The following is a 22,200-nucleotide window of genomic DNA, read 5'->3' as shown; positions in this document are numbered from 1 at the left end:
GAACACATACATAGAGCATTAAATGTGGACGAAAAAAACCAGTTGCACAGTTTGCATGTAAATTGCGAGACGAATCTTTTGAGCCTAATTGCGCTATGATTTGACAATGTGATGCTATAGTAAACATTTGCTAATAACGGATTAATTAGGCTTAATAAATTTTTCTCACAGTTTGTTGGCAGAATCTGTAATTTATTTTATTATTAGTCTACGTTTAATATTTTAAATGTGTTAGTATGTTTTTAAAAAAAATGCGAAGGAACTAAACACGTCCTCTTTTTTTTTCTAGTGGGGGCCCACCTCCTCATCGCCTCCCTCCCTCACGCATCAATCCCTAACCACGCTCCCAACCTCCCCCCCCCCCCCCTGCTATAAAATCCCCATCTCCTCCTCATCTCCACCTCCACCGCCACCGCCACCGCGAGGAAGACGCGGTCGCCGTAGCAGCCACGTCTCCTCCACCACCTCGTCTCCCTCTCGAGAGAGACACCGCGCGTCTCGTCTCGTCTCATGGCGCCGCCGCCTCGGGCTCGCTTGGTGCAGATCGGGACCCGCCGCCGCCGCTGCCGGGGCCGGATCCCGCCTTGCACCAAGTGAATCGGAGCCGGCGTAGCGCCCTCCTTCCGCCGATCCGCCGCCGATGCTGCGCTGCTTGGTTGTTTTTATTGTCTCTCCTTCGTTTCTGGGTCGGTATCGGGACGGGGTTAGCGATGAATCGGATCGAATTGCTGATCCTCCTCGTGTTCGTGTTCGTAGGTGTGGGGCGTACGCGTTTGTATTAGATTTAATTTTTTTTTCAGATCTAGATCTGGTGCCTAATTCTCGATTACTTATTCTATCTATGATTCGTGTCGGCGTTATCAAGTTGGAATTTCCCCTAATTTTTGGTGGCTATCCTGAGTTTGGTACTCGTATCAGTATCAGGAGTATGGTTTCAGGGGAGGCCACCTAGAATTAGCGGGAAAAAGATCTGAATCTCATTGTCTTTTTGGGTAGATGAGGTTTATTTGCGATCTATGCTTTGATTGAACTGTGGGTATCATTTATTGATATGGATGTTGTTAATCTGAATCTACCACTGCTAGTACGGGTCTATCATGGTTGCTAATTAAGATGAAGGTTGAAATTATGGTGAATTCATTTTGGTATAATGATCTGTGACCATGAGTTCATGCTGAATCCTGTATATGCTTAATTTAGCACATCTGCTGTAGTCTGCATAGTGGTCTTCATGGCATATGCTAATTCTGGTAGTGCCACCAATAAGGTGTGGCCTTGCCCTTGCTCTGTTCAGTTGTGGAAATTAAGAACTTTGATTCTAAATGCATGCTATTTGTTAGAGGCTGTGTGTGGCTACAAGTTTCTACATGCCCTTTTGGCCTAACAGAGGCATATGCTTATCGCTAATATAGACCTTAGCCATGGTCAAACAAACAGGTTACTAGTTGCAAGTTTGCCTTTCTCGTATTTTAAGATCTAATTCCGAGGATAAAGCTAATAGACCGGAGATAATTAGTGATGCGAAAAAAGACTTAGTGTTTCAAACAACTTTGGGACTTATCTAGTTTATCTACTGACCTAGGTAAGTGAATTATTGTGCTATATAGCTGAGTAATTTAATTAATAGTGCAATAAAACTACTTGTCTCTAGTTTATCGATGTTATGAAAATGACTAATTCAATTTATGTTGTAATTGTAAATTGTTTTGAGGTAAACTTTCAAACTTACTTTCTTAAGTTTACAGGTTTAACTCTTTTCTTTAATGGCCTGTCGAAGTATTTAATTCATGGATTGATTCAACGGCGGGAAGATAGATTTACTACATCAAAAAGCAGCTGGCTTTCCTTTTGAAAAAAAAGCATCGATCTGTTTTGCCGGGCCAAAATGCATTAATCTTGTTCTGGAGATAATTTTAAATTCCTTCACAGTGTACAACTTTGAACCAATGGGCTTCTTTGATGCTCAACGGTTTTGCATCCATGCTAGTACTAGTATATTTGCATATGTATCTATTTGTAGGGATGTGCTTTTCCTCTGGATTGATGCTGGCTGCGCTGCCTGAAATAGTAAACACAGTACAAATCATTGATAAATTAAACAAGACCTAGTCTTAGTTCAAATGTCAGGCCATTGATTGGTCTAGTTTTGTGGGTATCTTGATAGATCCAGCTTTCACCATAAACTAACAATGGTTTCTATTCAGCTTTATTTGTTGTCTAACAATTCGCATGCTCCTCTTTATACTGCTTAAAATGGAAGTTATGGAAGTAAAAATTCCTGGTTTCAAGTATTGCTTCAGGATTTATAGTAACAGTGCAGAGTGCTATTTATGCATAATTCATCCATAATTTTGGTAAGATGCTGGACTTCTTTTTATCAATCATATCATTTTCACAGGCAAGACACTTTTCTCACTGTACAAATATTCAAAGTCTCCAAGAAGCATCGCATTCACCGTTCCTATGATTTGACGCATATCACATTCGGTGACTCATAACCAAAGTTGGAATTGGGTTCCTTTTGTTTATAAAAAGAAAAAAAAAGAAAACCTGTAACCTGTTGTGGGAATATATGCTGCGAGATCAAGATTCTTTTTCCATCAGAGATAGATAAGGAAGAGACAAAGTAGCCGATTGGCACTAGCTGGACATTTGAACTTGTTCCATGAAAAGTGGATTCCCTACATTTTGAGCTGGATGCCCTGATCAGTGAGGTGTAAATTTTTAGTGGTTAGAATATTCTGCTAAAAGCCAGTGACAGCCTTCAGGAGAACATGTTCTGAAAAGCTGTCGAAGAATATAAATATCTGACCACCACCCCGGAGATAGATTTGAATGGATGAGCAGAGCCTGATAAAATTCCAGTATTTAGTGCATGCAATAAGGTCAAGTTGGTGTGGTGGTTGTACAATATATACTGTAGTATTTTGTTTCTAATCATGTTCTAACATGGTGGCAGTAAAATATTTTAGCTCCGTACCTGTACCATGATCAAACATGGAGGTGGTAAACTATTCTAGTTCCATCACTGTATGATGATACTAACATGGTTGAGCAGTACTACATATATAGTGTTTTTCTTTTGTCCAAACATAAAGAAGAATATGTTATTGTCACATGGTATTGGGATCGGCAAGCCGTCGATTTCGCATCTACTATTTCATGTGCCAACTGTGTGGTTTACAGTTGAATTATTCTGGGGGATAGTACCAGTGTACAAGATCACACACAGATCAGCTGGATTGGAATACTGGGGAGGATGCAGGGTACTTTGATCTTTGAGTGATTTGTGTGGCAGATCAAAAACATGGTGGGCTCCTGTGATGGAGCTGGTTGATGGTAGCTGCTGTCGCTTGTGCTGTTCCAGGCAGGCTCCAGCACATGAAAAGCCTGAGCTGCTGCTGCTGCTGGTGTTGGTCAGGCAATGGTCCCATTCTCCTTTGGCCCTGCTGCTGCTGCTGCTGCTGCTCTCCAATTCATTCATTCATTCATTCATGCAGAGAGAGGGGAGCTGCAACTTCTCTGGTGGAATTGGGAATCTTCTGCAAGGTTGGGTTGGGTGTGGGGGGTGCGTCTCTCTGGGAAATTATCTTGAGAGATTGCGTGCTGTTCTTCTGTCCCGGCGCAGTGATGGATAGTGTGTCCGTTCTGGCAGTGCAGCTGTGCAGGAGGTGCAGCCCAGTCATCTCTGCTGCATGTGTTTCTGCTGCCTTTTCGGACCCGTGCAAAGTTACATGTACTCCAGTATTTTCATGTTTCTTGCTATGATTGTGTATGTACTCCGGTTTTCATGTTTCTTATGGTTATGTGAAGTGACATGCTAAGAATTTCAATGGTGTGTACTTAATCTGAAGAAGTGGCAAGCTAAGCATTCCCATGTTGTATCCGAGTCCCAAGTGACATGCTAAGCATTTCAATGGTGTATGCTTGATCTGAAGAAGTGGTATATGCTAATCGCTTCAATGCTGTAGCCTGTAGAGTACTTAATCTCAAGTGTCATGCTAAGCATTTCAATGGCATTATACATACTTAATCTGAAGAAAGGATATACTCATAGAGATCATCATTGGCTACTTCATATTCCTTTCAGATCGGCTCCTCGCCTGGCGAGAAACAAGAAGTTGTTACCGCAATCAATCATTCAATCTCCTCACTTTGAAATAAGAAGCTACCAAATTCTAATGGAGTTGCTCACAATCAGTAACCATCTAAACCCAGGAGATGTTTGGTAATCCAATTTTACCCTCACAAATCAGGATTGGTACCAGAAGTTCAGAAAACAAATGACGAGTAAAAGGGCATTATACTCTCCCAATAATCTAAATTTCAATGGCATCCTACTACTCCACTACAACCTAGTTTAGCACTGAAAAGACATAAAAAAGAATAAGCTTTGGTACATAGTATTATTTTGATTCAATTCAACGGTTCTAATACAGCGAATCTGGAGGAGTTTGAGTTAAACAAGTCTCAGATTCGCAGGCCTGATTCACGTTGCGGATGACTAAACTATGAACAAAGTAGTCAGCATCTTCGTATAGCCAAGCCGCCATGTTCTTGTCAACATCTTCCCTACGCAATTGTCACATTTTGGCAACATCTTAATGTATAAGTACACCGTACAAATTAAATTACAGGAAAGTGACGGTTCAACCTAATTCCATTTGCAATTCTGAACTCTTCTCTTTCAACCAATTTATTATTTGCAGGTGAGGGAAGGGAGCAATAAACACCTGAGATAATTTCAAAAAAGAGCACAAGTTCAAATTGCAGCTATAATTTCAAAAAAAAAAAAGATAAATAAAGCAGTTCATGATTGATTTCTTACCACATTTCAGCGATAAAAAAACACATTTCCCCCAAATATATGGAAGGAACTGATCAGCTGAACCACGGACGAGATTCCAATCATGTGCTCATCATCTTTTTTTTTTTCGTCACCATTTGAAACAACTGCAGCAGCAAATCATCAACGCTAATCATGGGTAAGGTAATCTCGAATCTGGTCGAAGCAACCATGGAGCAGGAGAGGGGATCGGGGAAGGGTGTGGGGGGCGTCACCTCGAGCGCATTCGGCTCAAATCGTCCAGTCCCGGCTGCCGCCTATGGGATTCGGTGGATTTTGGCGGGGGGAAGCGGAGAGACGGCGGAGGAGGGCGACGACGACGAGGTGGTGGTAGGAGGAGACGGAGCGGCGCGTGCGAGCCGCCTCCGAGGTCTGATGCGGCGCGCCATGGCGAGCTCATCGGCGGCGAGCGCGAGCCAAGTGGGGCCATGTCTCTCACACTATCAACCTCGGTGGGCGACCTGTCTGCAATAATCTTGATAATAATTAGGGATCTATATGTAAAATTAAGGGTCATATTTGAAATAAGTGGCTAATGAAGTAATCTCTCGGTAAAAAAAACTCATATGGTTGTGATATTATATCCTAAAACAATGAATTTGAACAAAGTCTTGTATATATTTGTTATCATATGATTTTACAGGTTGATTTTTTTTATGGAATAAATAACGAGTAATGGATGAGGATTCCATTTATGAGGGATGCGGATCCTCTCCATCAATATAGTGGTAAAAATCACAGTAACAAAAATATGGTAATGCACTACTACAGTGCAATTACTGTAGTAAGATATCGGGACCTTATGATCTTGATCGGATAGGTGCTAACTCCTCTAATACACAGTACTGTCAACCTCTGCATTAGAACGTCCAATGCAGAGGATCCGGATTGATGAGCAATAATGGTGCGTACTCTAACAACGATCTTAATCAGGGATCCATCTGAAAAAAAATGAGGATCATTAGTACCAAACACCAATTATAGCAATCCTAAGATCAGGGACCTGTTTGAAAAATTCCGAACCGATTCCAAACACGCGGGCCGCATCGGGATTTCGGGCCCTTTTCCCACGATCCCACCGAATAAAACTGGGCCGCATTTTGGGCCCACCAACCGATCGCTGAGACGGGCCGAGCCCAACTGCGTGGTTGCCGACGGTTCGTTTCTCCGCGCAAATGTGGGCCTCCATTTGGCTCACCATAAACGGCCTACCTTTGGCCCACCAGAAATTGGTAGAGATGAGCCATGAACTGAGGCAGGCGAGTGGTCTGGGCTCTACAGTTGGGCCTCAATGGGCTAAAACTAAAATACTAGGTTAATGCTGTGTTCGGGAGCCCTCCTCCCCGCAAAACAAAGCACCTATTATTGTATGATTAATTAAGTATTTGCTATTTTTTTTTAAAAAATAGATTAATATGATTTTTTAAAGCAACTTTCATATAGAATTTTTTTTTATAAAAAATACACCGTTTAGCAGTTTGAAAAGCCTGCACGCCGAAAACGAGGGAGGGAGGTTAGGAACACCTGTGTTTCAAACTAGGTCCAGTTCAGGCCCCTATTGAACAGACCAATTCCAAAATTCCGCGGGTATTTCACACAGAACCATCAGAAAATTACATCCCAGAAAGGGATTAACATTTGTGACCTAAATAAGGACAATATTTCTATTCTATATGGTTGTATACAATGTACAGCACGTCATTTTCTCTGATGTTAAATTCATACCATTCCACGGAAAAAAAAAAGAGTTGCTAAGCTATTATTATCCTGCCTTGAGCCGTACTTACCACCTCCAAAACCCACAACAGAAGCTTTACAACAATCGCGCAGCAGATTTCGCCGCGGGCATCGACGGTTTCTGGGGTCCAAACCAAGCTCCTTTCTTTAATCTTGTTTCAAAACCTATGTGCATATAATGCAACTAGGGAATTCAACCTTCCACAATCTGGGTAGCCTCCCCTGTAAATAAAATCATTTTTACCCGGTTATGTTACGAATTCAGCATCTCCACAGGAAGGGACGAAGAGCGGAGAGATACCCTTTGCGGGGTAATATCATGGAAGATGCAAAAACAATCTATGTTAAAGGCAATTAGTTTGCATTTTTCTACACGCAGTTTATCTTCATTCACAATGCGGATGGAAGAATTAACAATCTAGCTCAAATTAAATAGAATGCTAAGACTACATCAAGTCTTGGATAGACCGCATGGTTATATGAAGGACGGTTTGCCGGTAAGATAGCTAGTTTTTCTCAAAAGAGGAAAAAAAACATGGTAAAGTATGTATTCAGGAGTATCCAGAAGTGACAAGCATGGTAATACTAACCGTGCATACACTTGACAAAGTTGCCAAGCTCTGAGAAGCAAACGTCTCTCTGCAAAAGGAATGAGGGTAGCTGACGGTATGCAAAGAACGAGACATGGTGACGGTCAGGATCATGCCTAGGCTTCGCTGTGTCAAGGATCTGTGAGTACATCTCACCATCAAGACATGGAAGAGCACTCTCTACACTTATAGATAATCCATGATCCCATGCTGCATTCATAACCTGCTTCATGTGTACCGAATTAACCCAAGGGAGCAAAAGGTACAAAAAAAATGCAGACAGATCTGAAAAGGATTTTTAGCTCGAGCTTCTCACCTGCCATGTTAAACCTTCTGGATCAGCAAATGCTTCATTATTCTCTTGAATTGTAAATTCTGGTCCATAACAAACAAACTTTAGAATTACGGAATGCTTCTTGAGCATTCTGAACACTGGAGAGTATCCATCTCTATTTGTAGGGTTGTAGAATCCTGCCGTAAGTTCCGCAGCATGGCTTGCAGTTCTATACCACCAATAGATAGATGGAATCTGAAAGAAATTATTTTGTCATGGAATAGACAAACAGGCAGGCAAAGGTTGCAAAATATGTGGAACTGCCATGGACTTCTCACTGCAGCACATTCTACATCCATTATGTGAATGTTTTGTGCTAGCAGGTAAATGATCTGGTTAACACATGCTAACATAATTTTGCAAGCTCATATGATCCTCAAATTCAGATTCATCAGAGCATAGGACCTTAATTTCCTATTATTAATAACAGAGTGATATATTATCCAGTAGCAAATAGACTTACAACCAAACTGTCTAGATCTGGGCTGCAGGTAATGATTTTCAATCAATCAACTATGTATAAGGTTTTGAGTAATCTTCCGCTGCTTTGGGTACAAGAGCACAATCCATACTAAGATTGAAGTTCTTTTTATGCATAAGACAAGAAATATTGATTTTTTTGGTGCCTAGTTTAAGAGGAATACCCATTTTGTGCTCAGTTTATCAAACCGTAATATTGATAAATAGCTAGGCAAAAGGAAAATAACATGGGATATATGCAGAAGTTCTCTAAAGAACTTAGAGAAGATCCGGTGCAATGTTAAAATAAAACTTTACAGAACAACAGTGCATACCTTCACAACAGTTTCGACTCCATCAAATGCAAGAGTAGCAAGTGATAGCACCTGGTCCACATGATCTATGAGGATTCCAGAATACCAGTTAAGGAAAAAGCGTCCATAGTAGCTGTCATAGTCACCTCCGTCACAAAAAAAGCCAGTTTCATGAGGTCTTGAATTATAATAGCCCGCATTATCAGGTCCACGGGCCCAAAACAGATGTCCCCGTGACAATGCTGCTTGTCTAAGGTTCTTTTGCATATACCTGTCGTAACACTGTCGACAATGCAAATCAATAAAAGAAAAGAAATGCATCCAGTATATTTTTAGGCAATTCCGCAATGTTGAAAATTTTATGCAAGCTAGCATTATGCATCATAGATGTAGCATACAACTCAGATATGTATTGTAATCCAAAAGCCCAGGCAGTATATAACCTACAAATATGAACAAGCAGTGACATGCTTTTGAGTACTCATGATTCTACATATTTAAATGAAAAACAGTGCATGATTGTAATTCTATCATATTTAAATTAATCTAGTGGAAAGGACTGTGAAGAAAAATGCCTTATTTATCCCTATCTTGATACAAGTTTGAATTTTAAGTAAATACCTGAAACTCACCAATACCAGGATATCTCCAGCCCATTCTTTCTGGACATGAAGGGTATTTTAGCTCTCCAGAAACACCCAATCCAATTTCGATAGCAGAAATAAGGCCCTCTTCGGTCAGGTTTCTGAATTCCATATGAAAGCTCCTCATGAAATCAAAATACGCCTGCATATAATCCCATTAAGTATCAGAATACTAGTTCTCATCAATCAGGGTGCAATATGAAACAATATTAAAGAAGATAGCATACATGTTCTATGTTTTCAATACCAAGACTCTAACATTATGATCTGCAATATATACTACAATTAGCACAGTGCATAAAGATGGACGGACAATTAAATGCACTAAAAACAACACTAGGCATAAATAAATAGTGCTCATCTAAGGAAACTAACAATTTCTATATCTTGTAATAGACACAGAAGCTAAAGGTAAGTTTAAGCAAGAGAGAAGAAAATTTACCAAGGATGACCCAATACCTCGATGCCAGTTCTCCCGCGAAGGACTCGCTCTTTGTCAATTCCCCAGGAAAGACATTCCATATTTCTCCTACCTTCACGATCAGTAAAAAATACATCCTGGTTCTCTTGTGCAATTTCCATGACCCACTTTGGGAGAGACACACCACCAGATCCAGTCTCCCCAGACCCATGGAATGACAATACAGCCTTGAGAAGTTTATTGAAGGAAACTCGCTAAGATAAATTGTGATAAAAATGGTAAAAAGGAAAAGCTCATCTAAGTTGAATATTTCACACTGTTACAAGATGCTGGCAAGTTATGCACAAAACTTAATCATATAATATTTCGAAAATGAAAAATCCAATTCTGAGTTTCTGACTGGTATGGATGTCTTCTGCATAGACATTCTATTTAGTGCCTCAATATCTATAGAAATCACTGTCCACAACATACTATAATTCACATTCACGTAATGGCTATTGTGCACAATATTAAATAAATATGATAAGTAGCAAATATGTGATTACTAACATCCCAAAAATGTCTCTGAATATTTGTATCCAAGAAGTCGACAACCATGATAACATGCCTAACCTGAACTTTTAGCTTGAACTCTTTAATGATACCGAAAAGGTCCCTGTAACCAGACCACTCGTATTTGTGAGGAATCCAGGCTTCCACTATCCCCCACCAACAGTCAACGATAACTCCATCAACATTCAAAGACTTCAGATGCATCAGTTCTGCACGTATGCCCTCTGGATCAATCAATTGGCAATGGCTATTGATAATGCCCATCTGCAGCAACAGAAGCACTGCTCAAGTATAGTATGATATGACATATAGATCACAGAAATGGAAACATTCTCTCTATCATAAGAGAATGTGATTTTAACAAGGGTAAAGAAGATATAAACATGGCATAGTAGTTATTAGTCAGCTAAATAGATCGTATGCCAATTTTGTTGCTATGATAGAAGTTAAAGGTTTACATCCATCAGGTCATTAGAGGAATAGCAACCAGGAGTAAATCCAGTAAAAAAGAAAATCATAAAGACGAAACCATAATTTGTGCAACTTGCACCTCCCCCTACCCAAATCCATCAAAGGAAAAACAACAAAAAAAGGAAATTGTTTTTTATGGTAATTACATGGCATACAATCCATTCCAGCAAAGCACGTAGCTGTCACGTGATTAATATAGTGCTAAAATGAAGATAAAAAGTAGTGCCTGCTCAAACACATGTCCTCGTCCTCTTATATCAGCCGGCGCCACGAGCAGAGCGCAGGCGACACGGAAGGGCTACAGCAACTGGACAAGGCAGCAGTAGTGTTCTGCTCCATGGCGCCCATGACACGTTCCCAGAGAGGTAAAGATACACAGCCAGAGGGCCAGAGTTTAGGGAAGCAGCAGCAGCAGCAAATGAAGGACGGCGGCGATGACCAGAGGGCGTCAGTTGCGAAGACTGACAGCATCTCAGCCACGGAGAGATTGCAACGGGCCTCCAGTACACGGTGAGTTTGTGGGCATGCAATATTGCAAATTTCTATTATATCCTATTAGAACATTTGTTGTTACTTCATTTTCGTAAAGCAGAGAAGTTTTTCATGATAGACTGCTAACTGGGAAAGGTGACATGTTCTTTTATCCAAACATCATGCTTACCTAAGATATACTGCATTGTAATGTTTAGATCAACTTAATAGGTTTATATAAATTTGTGAAACCTGGTACTGTATTAACTTTGGTTGATTGGTGATGTGTGACTGCCCCTAATTGGGGTTACATAGAATTTGTTATATGACACTATGGTCCTCGTATTCTTATAAAAACATGCGTTTGATGGCATTTGTAGCCAACCAACAATATGCCATAGCCACACCACCATGTTTATTGGGGAAAAAAAAAGCTAAATGACCAAACAAGTCAAAAGAAACAAATTAAGCACAAGATCTAGGGACAATAGATAAAAGCTAAAAAAAGCCAAGGATGTAAATTTCCGAAGTACAAAATTCAGAAGTTTAGTAACAAAATGAACACTCCGTTCAAGCCATTTATAAAATCTGAATCATGTGTCAAATGAAGAACTTGAGGATAACATATTAGCATATCAAATATCAATCAAGAAGTCTGCCAGGAACTTACAGGCAGAGAAGCATAGACTGGTATATATGGAGTTCTGGTGTAATCACCTGCCAGCGCTGCTGATGCTCTCGTCAGCTATTAAAACTCAAAAATAGAAGGAAAACATAAGGAAATCATCCAACAAAAATATAATAAACCAGAAATCTTTAAGGAAAAGCCGAGGTGTAAATTTTAAGAATTTGTGGGTTTTGAACAGCAATTCTGCAGAGGTCTTCAGTCTATTCTAGCTTCCAATATTTGCATGATATAAATCCATTAAAAAACTGTTACATAATACAATAAAAACACTACTGCAATACAGAAGTAGAACTTTCTACCCCCTATAGATAGCAATTAATTTTACAGTTCAGAATGAAAATAATTTGTTAGATTTCTTTAGGTCATGGGTTAATTGGATTCATGCCATTATAAATTTGCCTGTTTGAAAATTTACCATTATAATTCAGTTAATTGGAACTGTGCCACTGCTGTTCATTTGTAATTTTAATGATGCCATTGATATACATATTTTACATAAATTTGACGTAAATGCCCTCATCTTCAACCTTCCTATCCTCCTCGGTAGAACAGCATGAGCATGCTCTCTCTCTCTCTCACTCTTGGTGAGCAGGAGCTCTCCCCGGTGGCGGAGCTTGGCATCCCTCTTGTCAGCGTCGGGCGTTGCTCCAGGACTCGGCTAGCGCTCCTCTCTCCGGCGGCGGTTTTCGGCAGATCGGGCGCATGGATCCGACAGCGTCCAGGCAAGGGGGCAGGCGACGTGGGTCCGACGACGACGCAAGCGAGGGGGCACGGATCCGGCAACGATGGAGGCGAGGGGCTAGGATTTGGCAGCACTCATCGCTCTACCCTGTCCGCATCCCCCTCTCCTCTAGCGACTAACTGGTACACAAGACCACTACTACCGGCAGCGGCGGCGAGCTCGTCGCAGCGGCGGCAAAGTCTCGGAGACAGATGGTCCTACAGCAGCTCGGCGCGGCGGAGAGCTGACCCGGCAACGACAACAAGCTGCGTGGCGGCGAGCAGATCTGGCTGTGAGCTACGTCAACAAGCTCGTCGCGGCGGCATGGATCCATACGGAACCAATGGCGGCAATAACAGCAGAAACAGCATGGGAGGAGGAAGAGTGAACGGCTGCGGGGACTGGCTCAGCCCCAGCGGCGGCACCGGCGCACGCCCCGACCCTGCCGTCGCCGCTCCTCTCTCGCTGCTCCTCTTCTGGGTGTCCATCGGCCGACCCTGCCATGGAACCGCCCATGAGCTGGACCACCGTGGAACCACACACGAGCAGCGCCGCAAGAGGAGGAGGCAAGACGACCTCAAGCTCCACTGGCTGCATCGATGGAGGAAGAGATGGAGAGAGAAGATGAACAGAAGGGAGAGGAGGAGGAAGGAAGAAGATAGGGGTATATTGGTCCATACAAAAATACAGTAGAAAAAAAGGCGTATAACATGGCATGGTTTCAATTTGAGGATAGTTGTAGTGGTATCGTTTCAATTATAAGAATTATAATGGTATTTTTCTAAACTGGCAAATTAATAATGGCATGGATCCAATTTATGTGAAGTTACAAACCTATGAGTCGAGTGCAATGGAGGAGGTTCAATTCCTTCCATACAAGTTTTGTAGTGGCAAAAAAATTAGAAGGATCACTTTTCCCAACTACATTCATACTATTATCTACAAGTTGGTTTTTCATATATCACATATATATTACCCATTATTCAAGTCAATGTAGGGGCACCCTTTCCTTTTCTTTTTCAGAATGAACTTGAAAGTGTTTCAAACAATTTTGATCTTAGGAATTGTAGTAGGCAAAAGAAAATCTGTGAGGGATTACACAAGTTGGAATATCAAAAACTAGCTAAGCCAAACAAATGACATTGTTTTTCTTACCTGGTGATTTTCCAAACAATTCAGAGAGCTGACAGAATCTGAATTCCCATATTTCTCATTTTTTATGCTTTGGTCTGCCACCACAACAGAGTCCAACGATGATGGCGATAAACTATCATCTGTTTGTAGCATAGAAGCCTGCGAGTCTAATGGTGTCCCGATGGCGTAGCTGTTGAGAACACTAGTAAAAGATGGGGTTTCAACAGAATTAACATGAAAAATCCCTGGCTGCAAATAACATTAAAAACAACAATGTGTTAGAAGATGACTAGTTTTTTCTCACAAAATCCAATCATATCATTGTACACTAAGAGATAAACGCAAACTACCGATACAGTAACAGTAAACATGCACTGGTAAGTAAGAAGGCAAAGTAAACTGAACTGAATAAATTGAAATGATAATAAACAAGTGGAGGGAGAAGCAGGAGATTGGTGAAGATGCACGGACCGATTGGGGGGTGGGAGGGTGGAGGGGTTGCGACGAGGCGCGGAAGGTGGTGCCGTCGGGATGCACGGTCCACCCTGCGGCGCGCGCGAGGGCGGCGAGGACGTCGTTCATGTCGGCGCGGGCGGGGAGCGGGAAGTTGCCGTGCTGCCGCAGCCCGGACAGCATGCGGCTGGTGATGGCCCGGCGGTGCCGCTCCCTCAGCTTCGTCCGCTCCTTCTCCCTCTCCCTCTCCCTCTCGCCTCCCCCTCCGCCGCCGCCGCGCCGCCGAGGCGGAGGCGCCGCGGGGGAGGGGGAGGGGGAGGGGGAGGTGTCGGCCGCGACGGCGGGTGGGGGTGGGGTGGAGACGAGGCCCCGCGGGCGGCGGTGCGGCGGCGGGTCCCCGTCCAGCACCGGAGAGTGCGGGTGCTTCAGGCTCATCGCGCGCCGCCGCCGCGGTCGCCGTCGCGCCGATCTGCGGGCGCGGGGGAGGAGAGAAGAGTGGAGAATCCGAAGACTGAAGAGTGGGCCAGAGCTCTCCACAGGCAGAAATTGCTGGCGTGGCGCCAAAGCTGCCAACTATAAGTAGTTTACTAAAGTTGACTTCGGGCATGTTCAGATTACTGCTAAAATTAACCTAACCAAAATTTGATAATACTAAATTTTTGATAAGTTGACAGAATTACTAAATTTTGGTAGGATGAGACAAATATGGTGTACCAAAATTTCCTATGTATTACTAAACTAAATGCAACTATATATTTATCAATTTTATCAAATAGTGGTATGATTTAAAATGACACCAAACTAAATAGGCCCTCCTATAATTCCCTTTCTCAACTTCACCTTCTTGTTTTTCGCGCTTATGTTTTCCGAACTACTAAATAAGTATGTTTTATAACAATTTTTTGTAGAAAAGTTGTTTTTTAAAAAATCATGTTAATTTATTTTCAAATCTTTTAAACTAGTACTTAATTAATTATTATATGAGGCACTCCATTTAACATGTCCAAGGGATTAGTTTCCAACCAAATATATCGAACACATCCTTATATGTATATTATTAAGAGAAATATTATTAATAGTCTATTTAACTAAAGAGATAAATTCAATATTTTAATAAATAAAAAACAATAGCTAAAATTAAATGATTTAATAATACAGTAGAAAATTTTTTTAGAAGATGTATTTTTTTAAGATATAGCACATAATCCAATGAATAATCTGAAAAGAGACGGGGAGATCTTTGAAATCAAAGCCATATGAGATATGAGATATAGTTTTTTTCCAAGAGAAATAAAAGTAAAATCTTCTATGTGTATAAAAAGAAAATCAACGTGCATTGGTCACAATTATTTTACTCAAACAAACATTCAGTACTCCTTTATTATAATGTGTGAATTTTGTGGGTCTTTTACATGAAGTAGTTCAATTCTTGTAGGAATTCTCTAATTTTCCTCCATTCATTGGAGGGTCCTAGTCCATCACAGAGAGTTTCATGTAAGTTACATGGTTGTTACAAACTTTTAAGCTCATTTTGGCTAAAAAGTGAACATTTCAAACTGAACATGCCCCTCTTATTTGCATAGCCTTGTACTTACTGTCTAAACATGCCTAAATATGGTTGCTCATCATTGACTCTGAACGTTTTGCAGTCCCAATAATGCTCAAGGACAATCTAATACAAACACCAGCACCAGCAACACACCGCTCACCATACCAAGAATCCCTCCCTACCCAAGTCGCATCAACACCATGGAGATCAAGCAGTTGATCCAGACAAGGCTTGGGCATGAGAGATCCGAGCGATACTTTAGATACTTGAAGATGTTCTTGGGTTCAAGGATGGAGAAGTCGATGTTCGATAGGGTGGTTATTCAGACAATCGGCAGAGAGAACATCCGGTTGCACAACCACCTGCTCATGTCGGTCCTCCGCAATGCATCTCTCCCAGCTCCCCATCCAGGTGCACCGCCAGGAGCCATGTGATTTTTTGCGACAAGTTTGTTTCAGGGTTTTTAGAAATCTCTTGGAAGGAGCGGATTTTGCAGGATTTTTCTGATAAATTAGTCATGGGGAAAATTCTATTTGTTCGGTAATAGAGTTCTTGGTGATGTTTGTTAGGAAGAACCACCATTTAGTTTGATTGTTGGTGTTACTTCGTCACCTATTCGAGGATATGTATCCTTTAGCGTTAAACTATAATTTTGATTGTTAAATTCATTTTTTTCCCTAGATTTAATTCATCTCCTGGTTTTGGATGCAAGTAGCAGGTGATTTATTTGCAATGAGGATGTTGAAGTTTTTATAGTTGAATCATTATGATTAAGCTTGCTATTGCAAAACACTTATTGTTTTTCTTTTCCATTTCTACACCTACATTTGCATAAAAGATCTAGTACCCATTGATGCATGTGAAATGTACTATACTTACTTCAGAGCATGTACAATAGCAGGCTATAAGCCAGCTATAAACACATTTCGAAGAGATAAAAGAGAAGAGAGAAGGGCAACGGCTTACAGATTTGTAGCCAGCTGTAGCACGGACTTAAGGTTCCTCCAAGGTGCATGTGTATGACATGTGGGACCAGATATTAATTATGCAGTATATGTTTATAAGTAACTATTGTATGAATTAGCTATTAAGTTGACTATAGATGATTTAGAGCCAGCAGTTGGCTATACTATTAAACTTCCTCTCATATAATACTCCCTCCGTTTTTTAATAGATGACGCTGTTGACTTTTTCTCACATATTTGACCATTCGTCTTATTCAAAAAATTTATGTAATTATAATTTATTTTGTTATGAGTTGTTTTATCATTCATAGTACTTTAAGTGTGATTTATATCTTATACATTTGTATAAAATTTTTAAATAAGACGAATGATCAAATATGTGAGAAAAAGTCAACGGCGTCATCTATTAAAAAACGGAGGTAGTATGTTTGGATGCAAGAATTCTGTGGTATCTTTCCATAGTAAGTTTAAGAAACTCTAGGTCGTTGGATGCGCCTGGAAACATTCCGAGATTCGTACACGTGGCGAAACACGCTACCCGAAGCAGACGCCACCGCCGCTCCTCTCCTCCGCCGCCGTCGGAGCACGCCGCCGGCGATATCCTCCGGTAGACCTCAGGCATCGCGGCATCACCACCCTCTGCCCGGCTAGCGGAGCGGAGTAGTCCCCGCCGCGCGTTCGCGTGGAGCTCGCAAGCCTGCAAGTCTGCAACCAGCATGGCTCTGGGCTTCATCTGGAACCGGATGCTCGCCCGCCGACGCCCGCGTGGTGTTCGACGTAATGCCGACGAGGGATTCCGCTCGTGGCCCGAGCCCCCGCGAGGAGCAGGAGGGGCGCCGAGGCCAGGGAGCTCTTTAGTTTGACATGATGCCATCGGGGAATGGCTAATCGTGGCTGACAATGATCTTCTAGCTAAACCAAGAGGAAGCATATCTGCAGAGCGGGGGGAGCTTTCTGACTTCGGTTTCGGTGTGCGACGCTGTACTGTATTGCTGTCAAATTCTGTCGAGCTTTAGCAGATACTTGGATTGAGACTTGAGCAGATAAGCCGAAGTAGAAGAGGCAGAGTGCTTTGGTGCTATGGTCGTCAGAATGGATTCGGAAAGTTTCTGTGTGATCTTTCTACTATTTTTGACGATCTTCATGGCTTCAGAGTTCAGACACCGATTTTTGGTCGAGGCCAGGATATGCCCAGATGGAAATTGCTTACTGAAAGTATTCATTATGCTGGACCTCACTCCGTTCTATTCTGAGGATTCCTTACAAGGCTAACATCGAGAAGCTCAAAACAACATTTTGCCAATTGGTAGGTATCCTCTGTGTCCATGGCTGACAGAAGCAAAGGCAAGGTGAAGTACTGGAGCATTAAACCGCTTGTTTTTACTCAGCTTCTGTTCAGGCAACTCATTTCTCAACCAAGATTTTAAGCTGCTATATGCAAAATACTAGATTTCCTCTGTATAGTTGTCCACCATCTTAAAATTTTTAAAACAAAACTAGCAGAGAAAACGTCTCCATCTTATCACCCAATGGCAGCATATGCACAGAACTGTCATAACAGACAAGATATTTTCCCCCATCTCTCTCCAATTGGAGACCACACAGTAAGGCCCCACAAACAGATTGCTGCTCAAACATTTCTACATTACCACATAGCCTTCTTTGTTTCTCCCTCCCTCCCTCTCCAACACACCAATCCCATCCCCAGTGTTCAGTGACCATGGCAACCAGTTATTGCTCCATCTCCAATCCTCCATTATCCAAAACTTCCTTTCCCAATAAACAGGTATGCTATCACAAACAAGCTACAACATCTTTTGTTCTTAATGTTGTACTTATTATCAGCATTTCTGCTTATGCATTGTCTTGGATTTTTTTTTTCAAGGTCCCAGGTTGGGTACTTCGAGCAATCAGCAAAGGCAAGGGCAACTACACTGGTGGTATTTATACTACAACAAAGAGGAATTTAAGAACTGGGTTCCATGTTTGTGCCGTCAATGGAGGTCAGGGCACTCGCAATGTGTCTGGGGCAGAGTTCCCAAGCGATTACACTGAACTTCTAGCGCAGGTACTTAATGTCAGAGTGTGAAAACTTGTTCACTGATAGTTGATAATCATAAAGCATGCTTATCTTAGTCTCTTTACTTGAGTATATATAACTATAAGCATGTAGCTCGCTATTGCAACTGCTCAATTAAGATAATCCAGTTAACCCACTTAAAAAATTCAGACAGTGGCAGCATTACTGAATTAACAATGCCAGCTGTTTGTTTTAAGTGATGATATTACTGAAATATGGGTGGTTCATGTACATTTTGGTCAAAATTTTGTGAGATCTCACCTCATAAAAAGAATCTTGATGGGTTGCTTATCAGCAAGACTGAACTTTTCCGTGCATGTTACCTGTTCTGATGGAGCACCATAGGTGTATAATCAAAGGCACCGCATTTAGATGTCTCATTTTTTGCACTCTACTGAACTAGTTGCGAAGTCATCGTTGTGGATAGATGTCCAAAAAATAACATATGAAGGGTTTATGTGTAATTTTGTACTGGGATATCCAATATACTGAAGCTGGAAACTGTATTTCTGTAATAACCAGAAACTATGCACTTGTTTAGGGATGGAGGGAGTAGAATAATCGAATGACTAATTCACTATACATGTAGTGATTTCAGGCAAAAGAAGCTGCTGAGTCAGCTTTTAAGGATGGGAAGCAGCTATTGGTAAAGCCTTAATCTGTCCACTGTCTGACTTATTTTTTTATTCCTTTTTTTGCACAAGAAATTGTGATGCAATGTATTTCAGGAAATTGAGTTCCCTACAGCAGGACTACAATCTGTACCAGGTTCTACATAGCTAACCTTTATGTATATTACCTTGTTATAAGATATTGGTCAGGACTCAGGTGGAAAGGATACCATATAAGATTCTATTTTACTTTTAGGTGACAGTGAAGGTGGAATTGAGATGACTGGAAGCATGCTTCTTATAAGAGAATTCTGTGATCGCTTTGTCCCTGCTGAGAAAGCTACAAGAACCAGAATCGTATGTTCTGACCATTTTCTAGTAACTAGTACTACAGGCTAATCTGTAAATGTATTCCTGACTCTCATTTATAAACAGCAAAAAGACAAAGTTGTACATGGATAATCACTGGCAGTTTTCTACCAGTGATTGAAGCACAAACCAGTGTGCTGAAATTAAACTTGAAATGTCCTGCTTGATTCCATTTTTATTATCTGACATGTTTCAGTTCTTCCCTGAGGCAAATGAAGTTTCATTTGCAAGACAATCTGCCTTTGAAGGATGTTCCCTGAAGCTAGATTATCTAACAAAACCATCCCTATTTGAAGATTTTGGTTTTACAACAAAGGTCAAAATGTCAGACCGTGTGCGTCCAGAAGACGAGATATTCCTCGTGGCTTATCCCTATTTCAATGTCAATGGTATGTGTTTCTGTTTATTATTATTGCTCTATCGAAGTTGAGTTTACCACTTCACTAATATGATGATGATGTTTTCCAGAAATGCTTGTGGTTGAAGAGCTTTACAAGGAAGCAATTGTTAGCACAGACCGAAAACTGATAATATTCAACGGGGAACTAGATCGAATAAGAAGTGGGTGTATCCTTGTTTGTAATTTAGAGTTTGTATTTCATATGATGACAAAACTGCTAATTATTCTGTGCTAAACTGCTAATTCTAGTGCATATATGATGCCAAACAGTTGATCTTATGCCAAACAAGTTATTAAATTTGTTTTTAAATCAAACCTGTTTTCCTGCATCACAAATGATGTGTAAATTTTGCAGTGCTAGTGACTTTCCTCAACAAAAGAGAAGCTGCGCTGATGATGTTTGAAAATAGTATGCTTGTGAAATTCTAGTTAGCTATCATTTGTGTTGGTTCATTTCCTTGACCAATCAAAGACTACCCTCCTTTCTTCTACCCAAAGCTAGCGGAACTTTCCAAAACATTTCTTCCAAAGCTGGAGACAGTTTATTATATTCACAATTTTAAGGGACTCAAAGGAGGAACACTTTTCAGGTTTGCATATTCCAGCCTTCTTCTGTTGCTCTCCAAAATTAGCACCACTGACTCATGTCTATGCTTTTGCATGAGCAAGTTTTGGTCTAGCTATAATTAATTAATTCATTGACTGATTATACAGTTTTATGTTGGCCAATCATTCTTGAATCAATGTACCAATGATATGGCACCCAAATTAGATGCCTTCAGCTGCCATACTTTTTGGAGGATCCGATTAACTGTGTTTGGCAAGATAATTAACTTACTTACACTCCAATAACCCTAGTTGATTTTGTCTGTTACCCAGTTTGAATGATGCTCTAGTTAACATGACAACTTGAATGTTGCGTTCTATCCTTTATTGTTATTATTGTCACCATCGCCAGCATGGCTATTGTTTCTTGATATGTAATGCTTTGAAACAAATATATTCAGCTTGTTGTTACCATCAACTCACCATACCAAGATGTAGTTGCAGAAATTTAGTTTGGTATAAGTTGCAGTATGTTTATCTCATCAGGAGAAAAACATGATTGCATTCAGAACCTTTATGGAGCAAACTGTGGAGATTAAACGTGTGATTTTGCCGAAACTTTGTTGTCTGGCAGGTGTTATCCTGGGCCTTGGAAGGTTCTGAGAAACATAGGTGGCAGTTTCTTCTGCTTGCATGAACAAGAAGAGATGCCATCACTGAAGGAAGTGGCCCTCGACATCCTTCCTTCTGCCTAGAACTTTTCATGAGTCATTCCAAGCATAAGCCAAGAAAATGGAGAAGGGAAAAAGCCTAAAAGACTACAGGTTATTTCTCCCTATATGTTGATGGACTTTCGTTGTACATAAGGAGAGCTAGGAACGGATGTATTGCTCTGATGTGTACATGCATCTGTGCATCAAAGTGAATGCATGGTTTGGTGCCTTGATGGCGATCAATATTTGTCCTGCCAAAAATTAAGACTTTTTTTTTTGTCGGGATGACCGAAGGAGGTCATCCAATGTTATTAAGATAGAGGAGGAAAAAAATGTTACAAGAAGGTTTTTCATCGACAACAAGTTGTCGAGGAAGGATGTGCACCAAAGCACACTCCCCGACACCACATGCCAACCGCACAAACACAAGCTACAAAGAAGAGAGCCGAACACCGAACCGGCCGCCGCTATGCAAGGCAGGTCGTCGCCGGGCTTACAACAACACCACATAACGGATATTCTAAAAAAGACAACGCCTTCACGAAGGTAGTGACGTCAAAAGACGCCGTCGTTGTCCGTCCAAAGAGACTAGACATGGTTTTCACCTAGAGATCCTCGTCGAAGGAGGAGGGTACCTCGACAATGCCCCCAAGAGGGTTACCGCGCCTGAAGGCGTAGCCGCTGCCGACCAAGTGTTTTGTTACCGTGCTTGAAGGCGTAGCCGCTGCCGGTCCAGTGAAACACTGGGCTAGGCTTTCGCCTCCTCTACCCCCGTCGTCGTGGTCCGTCGCCCACCAACTCTGATACCACCAGCCCAGTGTATGAGAAGTAAGGATCCGTTGGGTAAACTGAAATGCTAGTGTGTAAGAGAGATCGGATAATGGACAGCTCAGGATTTATGCAAATTTGAGTATTTTGGCCAGGATAAAAACATCAAGAGGAAGAACCGGCCTTCCTTTCTGTTAATTGAGATCGAAGTGTTGCAAATTGCTTAGAAGAACGATACCACTAAGAACAAGTTAACAATTGATCTAAATCCCATGTCTCATTGTGCAACGGAGGCATCGGCATGCCGGACGCTGCGTACTTCCCTTCCTCGTGATCCAGCTCCCCACAATGTTTCTATGCC

At 41.4% G+C, this 22,200-nt stretch overlaps 2 protein-coding genes and 2 long non-coding RNA genes across 4 annotated transcripts; 2 read left to right on the top strand and 2 right to left on the bottom strand.

Moving 5' to 3' along the window:
* The first annotated feature begins 405 nt into the window (after positions 1-405).
* On the top strand, positions 406-3,884 carry LOC112937925 (uncharacterized). Its single transcript, XR_010739180.1, has 2 exons — positions 406-3,421; positions 3,501-3,884. It is a non-coding gene; the product is annotated as an uncharacterized lncRNA (long non-coding RNA).
* A 493-nt stretch (positions 3,885-4,377) lies between these two features.
* LOC107280162 (uncharacterized) lies at positions 4,378-5,291 on the bottom strand. The gene is made up of 3 exons (XR_001543699.3): positions 5,062-5,291; positions 4,829-4,953; positions 4,378-4,733 (listed from the first exon to the last, which is right to left on the bottom strand). It is a non-coding gene; the product is annotated as an uncharacterized lncRNA (long non-coding RNA).
* Positions 5,292-6,417: 1,126 nt separating this feature from the next.
* LOC4328183 (beta-amylase 8) lies at positions 6,418-14,351 on the bottom strand. The gene is made up of 10 exons (XM_015767273.3): positions 13,857-14,351; positions 13,407-13,634; positions 11,513-11,587; positions 9,961-10,164; positions 9,384-9,572; positions 8,902-9,066; positions 8,302-8,562; positions 7,490-7,702; positions 7,174-7,396; positions 6,418-6,805 (listed from the first exon to the last, which is right to left on the bottom strand). The coding sequence occupies exons 1-10, from the start codon at positions 14,271-14,273 to the stop codon at positions 6,777-6,779; spliced, it is 2,004 nt and encodes a 667-aa protein (XP_015622759.1). The 5' UTR covers positions 14,274-14,351; the 3' UTR covers positions 6,418-6,776.
* Positions 14,352-16,849: 2,498 nt separating this feature from the next.
* LOC4328182 (protein LPA3) lies at positions 16,850-21,314 on the top strand. The gene is made up of 9 exons (XM_015767875.3): positions 16,850-18,138; positions 18,238-18,420; positions 19,031-19,078; positions 19,161-19,200; positions 19,300-19,400; positions 19,609-19,801; positions 19,881-19,979; positions 20,285-20,402; positions 20,993-21,314. Exons 1-9 carry the CDS (start codon positions 18,073-18,075, stop codon positions 21,111-21,113), a joined length of 969 nt encoding a protein of 322 aa, XP_015623361.1. The 5' UTR covers positions 16,850-18,072; the 3' UTR covers positions 21,114-21,314.
* The last annotated feature ends 886 nt before the right edge of the window (positions 21,315-22,200 follow it).

Source organism: Oryza sativa, chromosome 2, assembly GCF_034140825.1.
Source record: "Oryza sativa Japonica Group chromosome 2, ASM3414082v1".
Taxonomy (NCBI): domain Eukaryota; kingdom Viridiplantae; phylum Streptophyta; class Magnoliopsida; order Poales; family Poaceae; genus Oryza; species Oryza sativa.
Note: the sequence above shows the minus strand (reverse complement) of the source record. Positions and strands in the feature narration are given on the sequence as shown.

Excerpts from the sequence above, each read along its gene's own strand:
- LOC4328183 (XM_015767273.3), bottom strand. The coding sequence starts at position 14,273 with ATGAGCCTGAAGCACCCGCACTCTCCGGTGCTGGACGGGGACCCGCCG. Across the intron at positions 13,635-13,856 it reads ACCCTCCCACCCCCCAATCG|CCAGGGATTTTTCATGTTAA; the intron begins GTCCGTGCATCT and ends TGTTATTTGCAG. Across the intron at positions 11,588-13,406 it reads ATTGTTTGGAAAATCACCAG|CTGACGAGAGCATCAGCAGC; the intron begins GTAAGAAAAACA and ends GAGTTTTAATAG.
- LOC4328182 (XM_015767875.3), top strand. The coding sequence starts at position 18,073 with ATGGCAACCAGTTATTGCTCCATCTCCAATCCTCCATTATCCAAAACT. Across the intron at positions 19,079-19,160 it reads AGGATGGGAAGCAGCTATTG|GAAATTGAGTTCCCTACAGC; the intron begins GTAAAGCCTTAA and ends AATGTATTTCAG. Across the intron at positions 19,201-19,299 it reads AGGACTACAATCTGTACCAG|GTGACAGTGAAGGTGGAATT; the intron begins GTTCTACATAGC and ends TTTTACTTTTAG.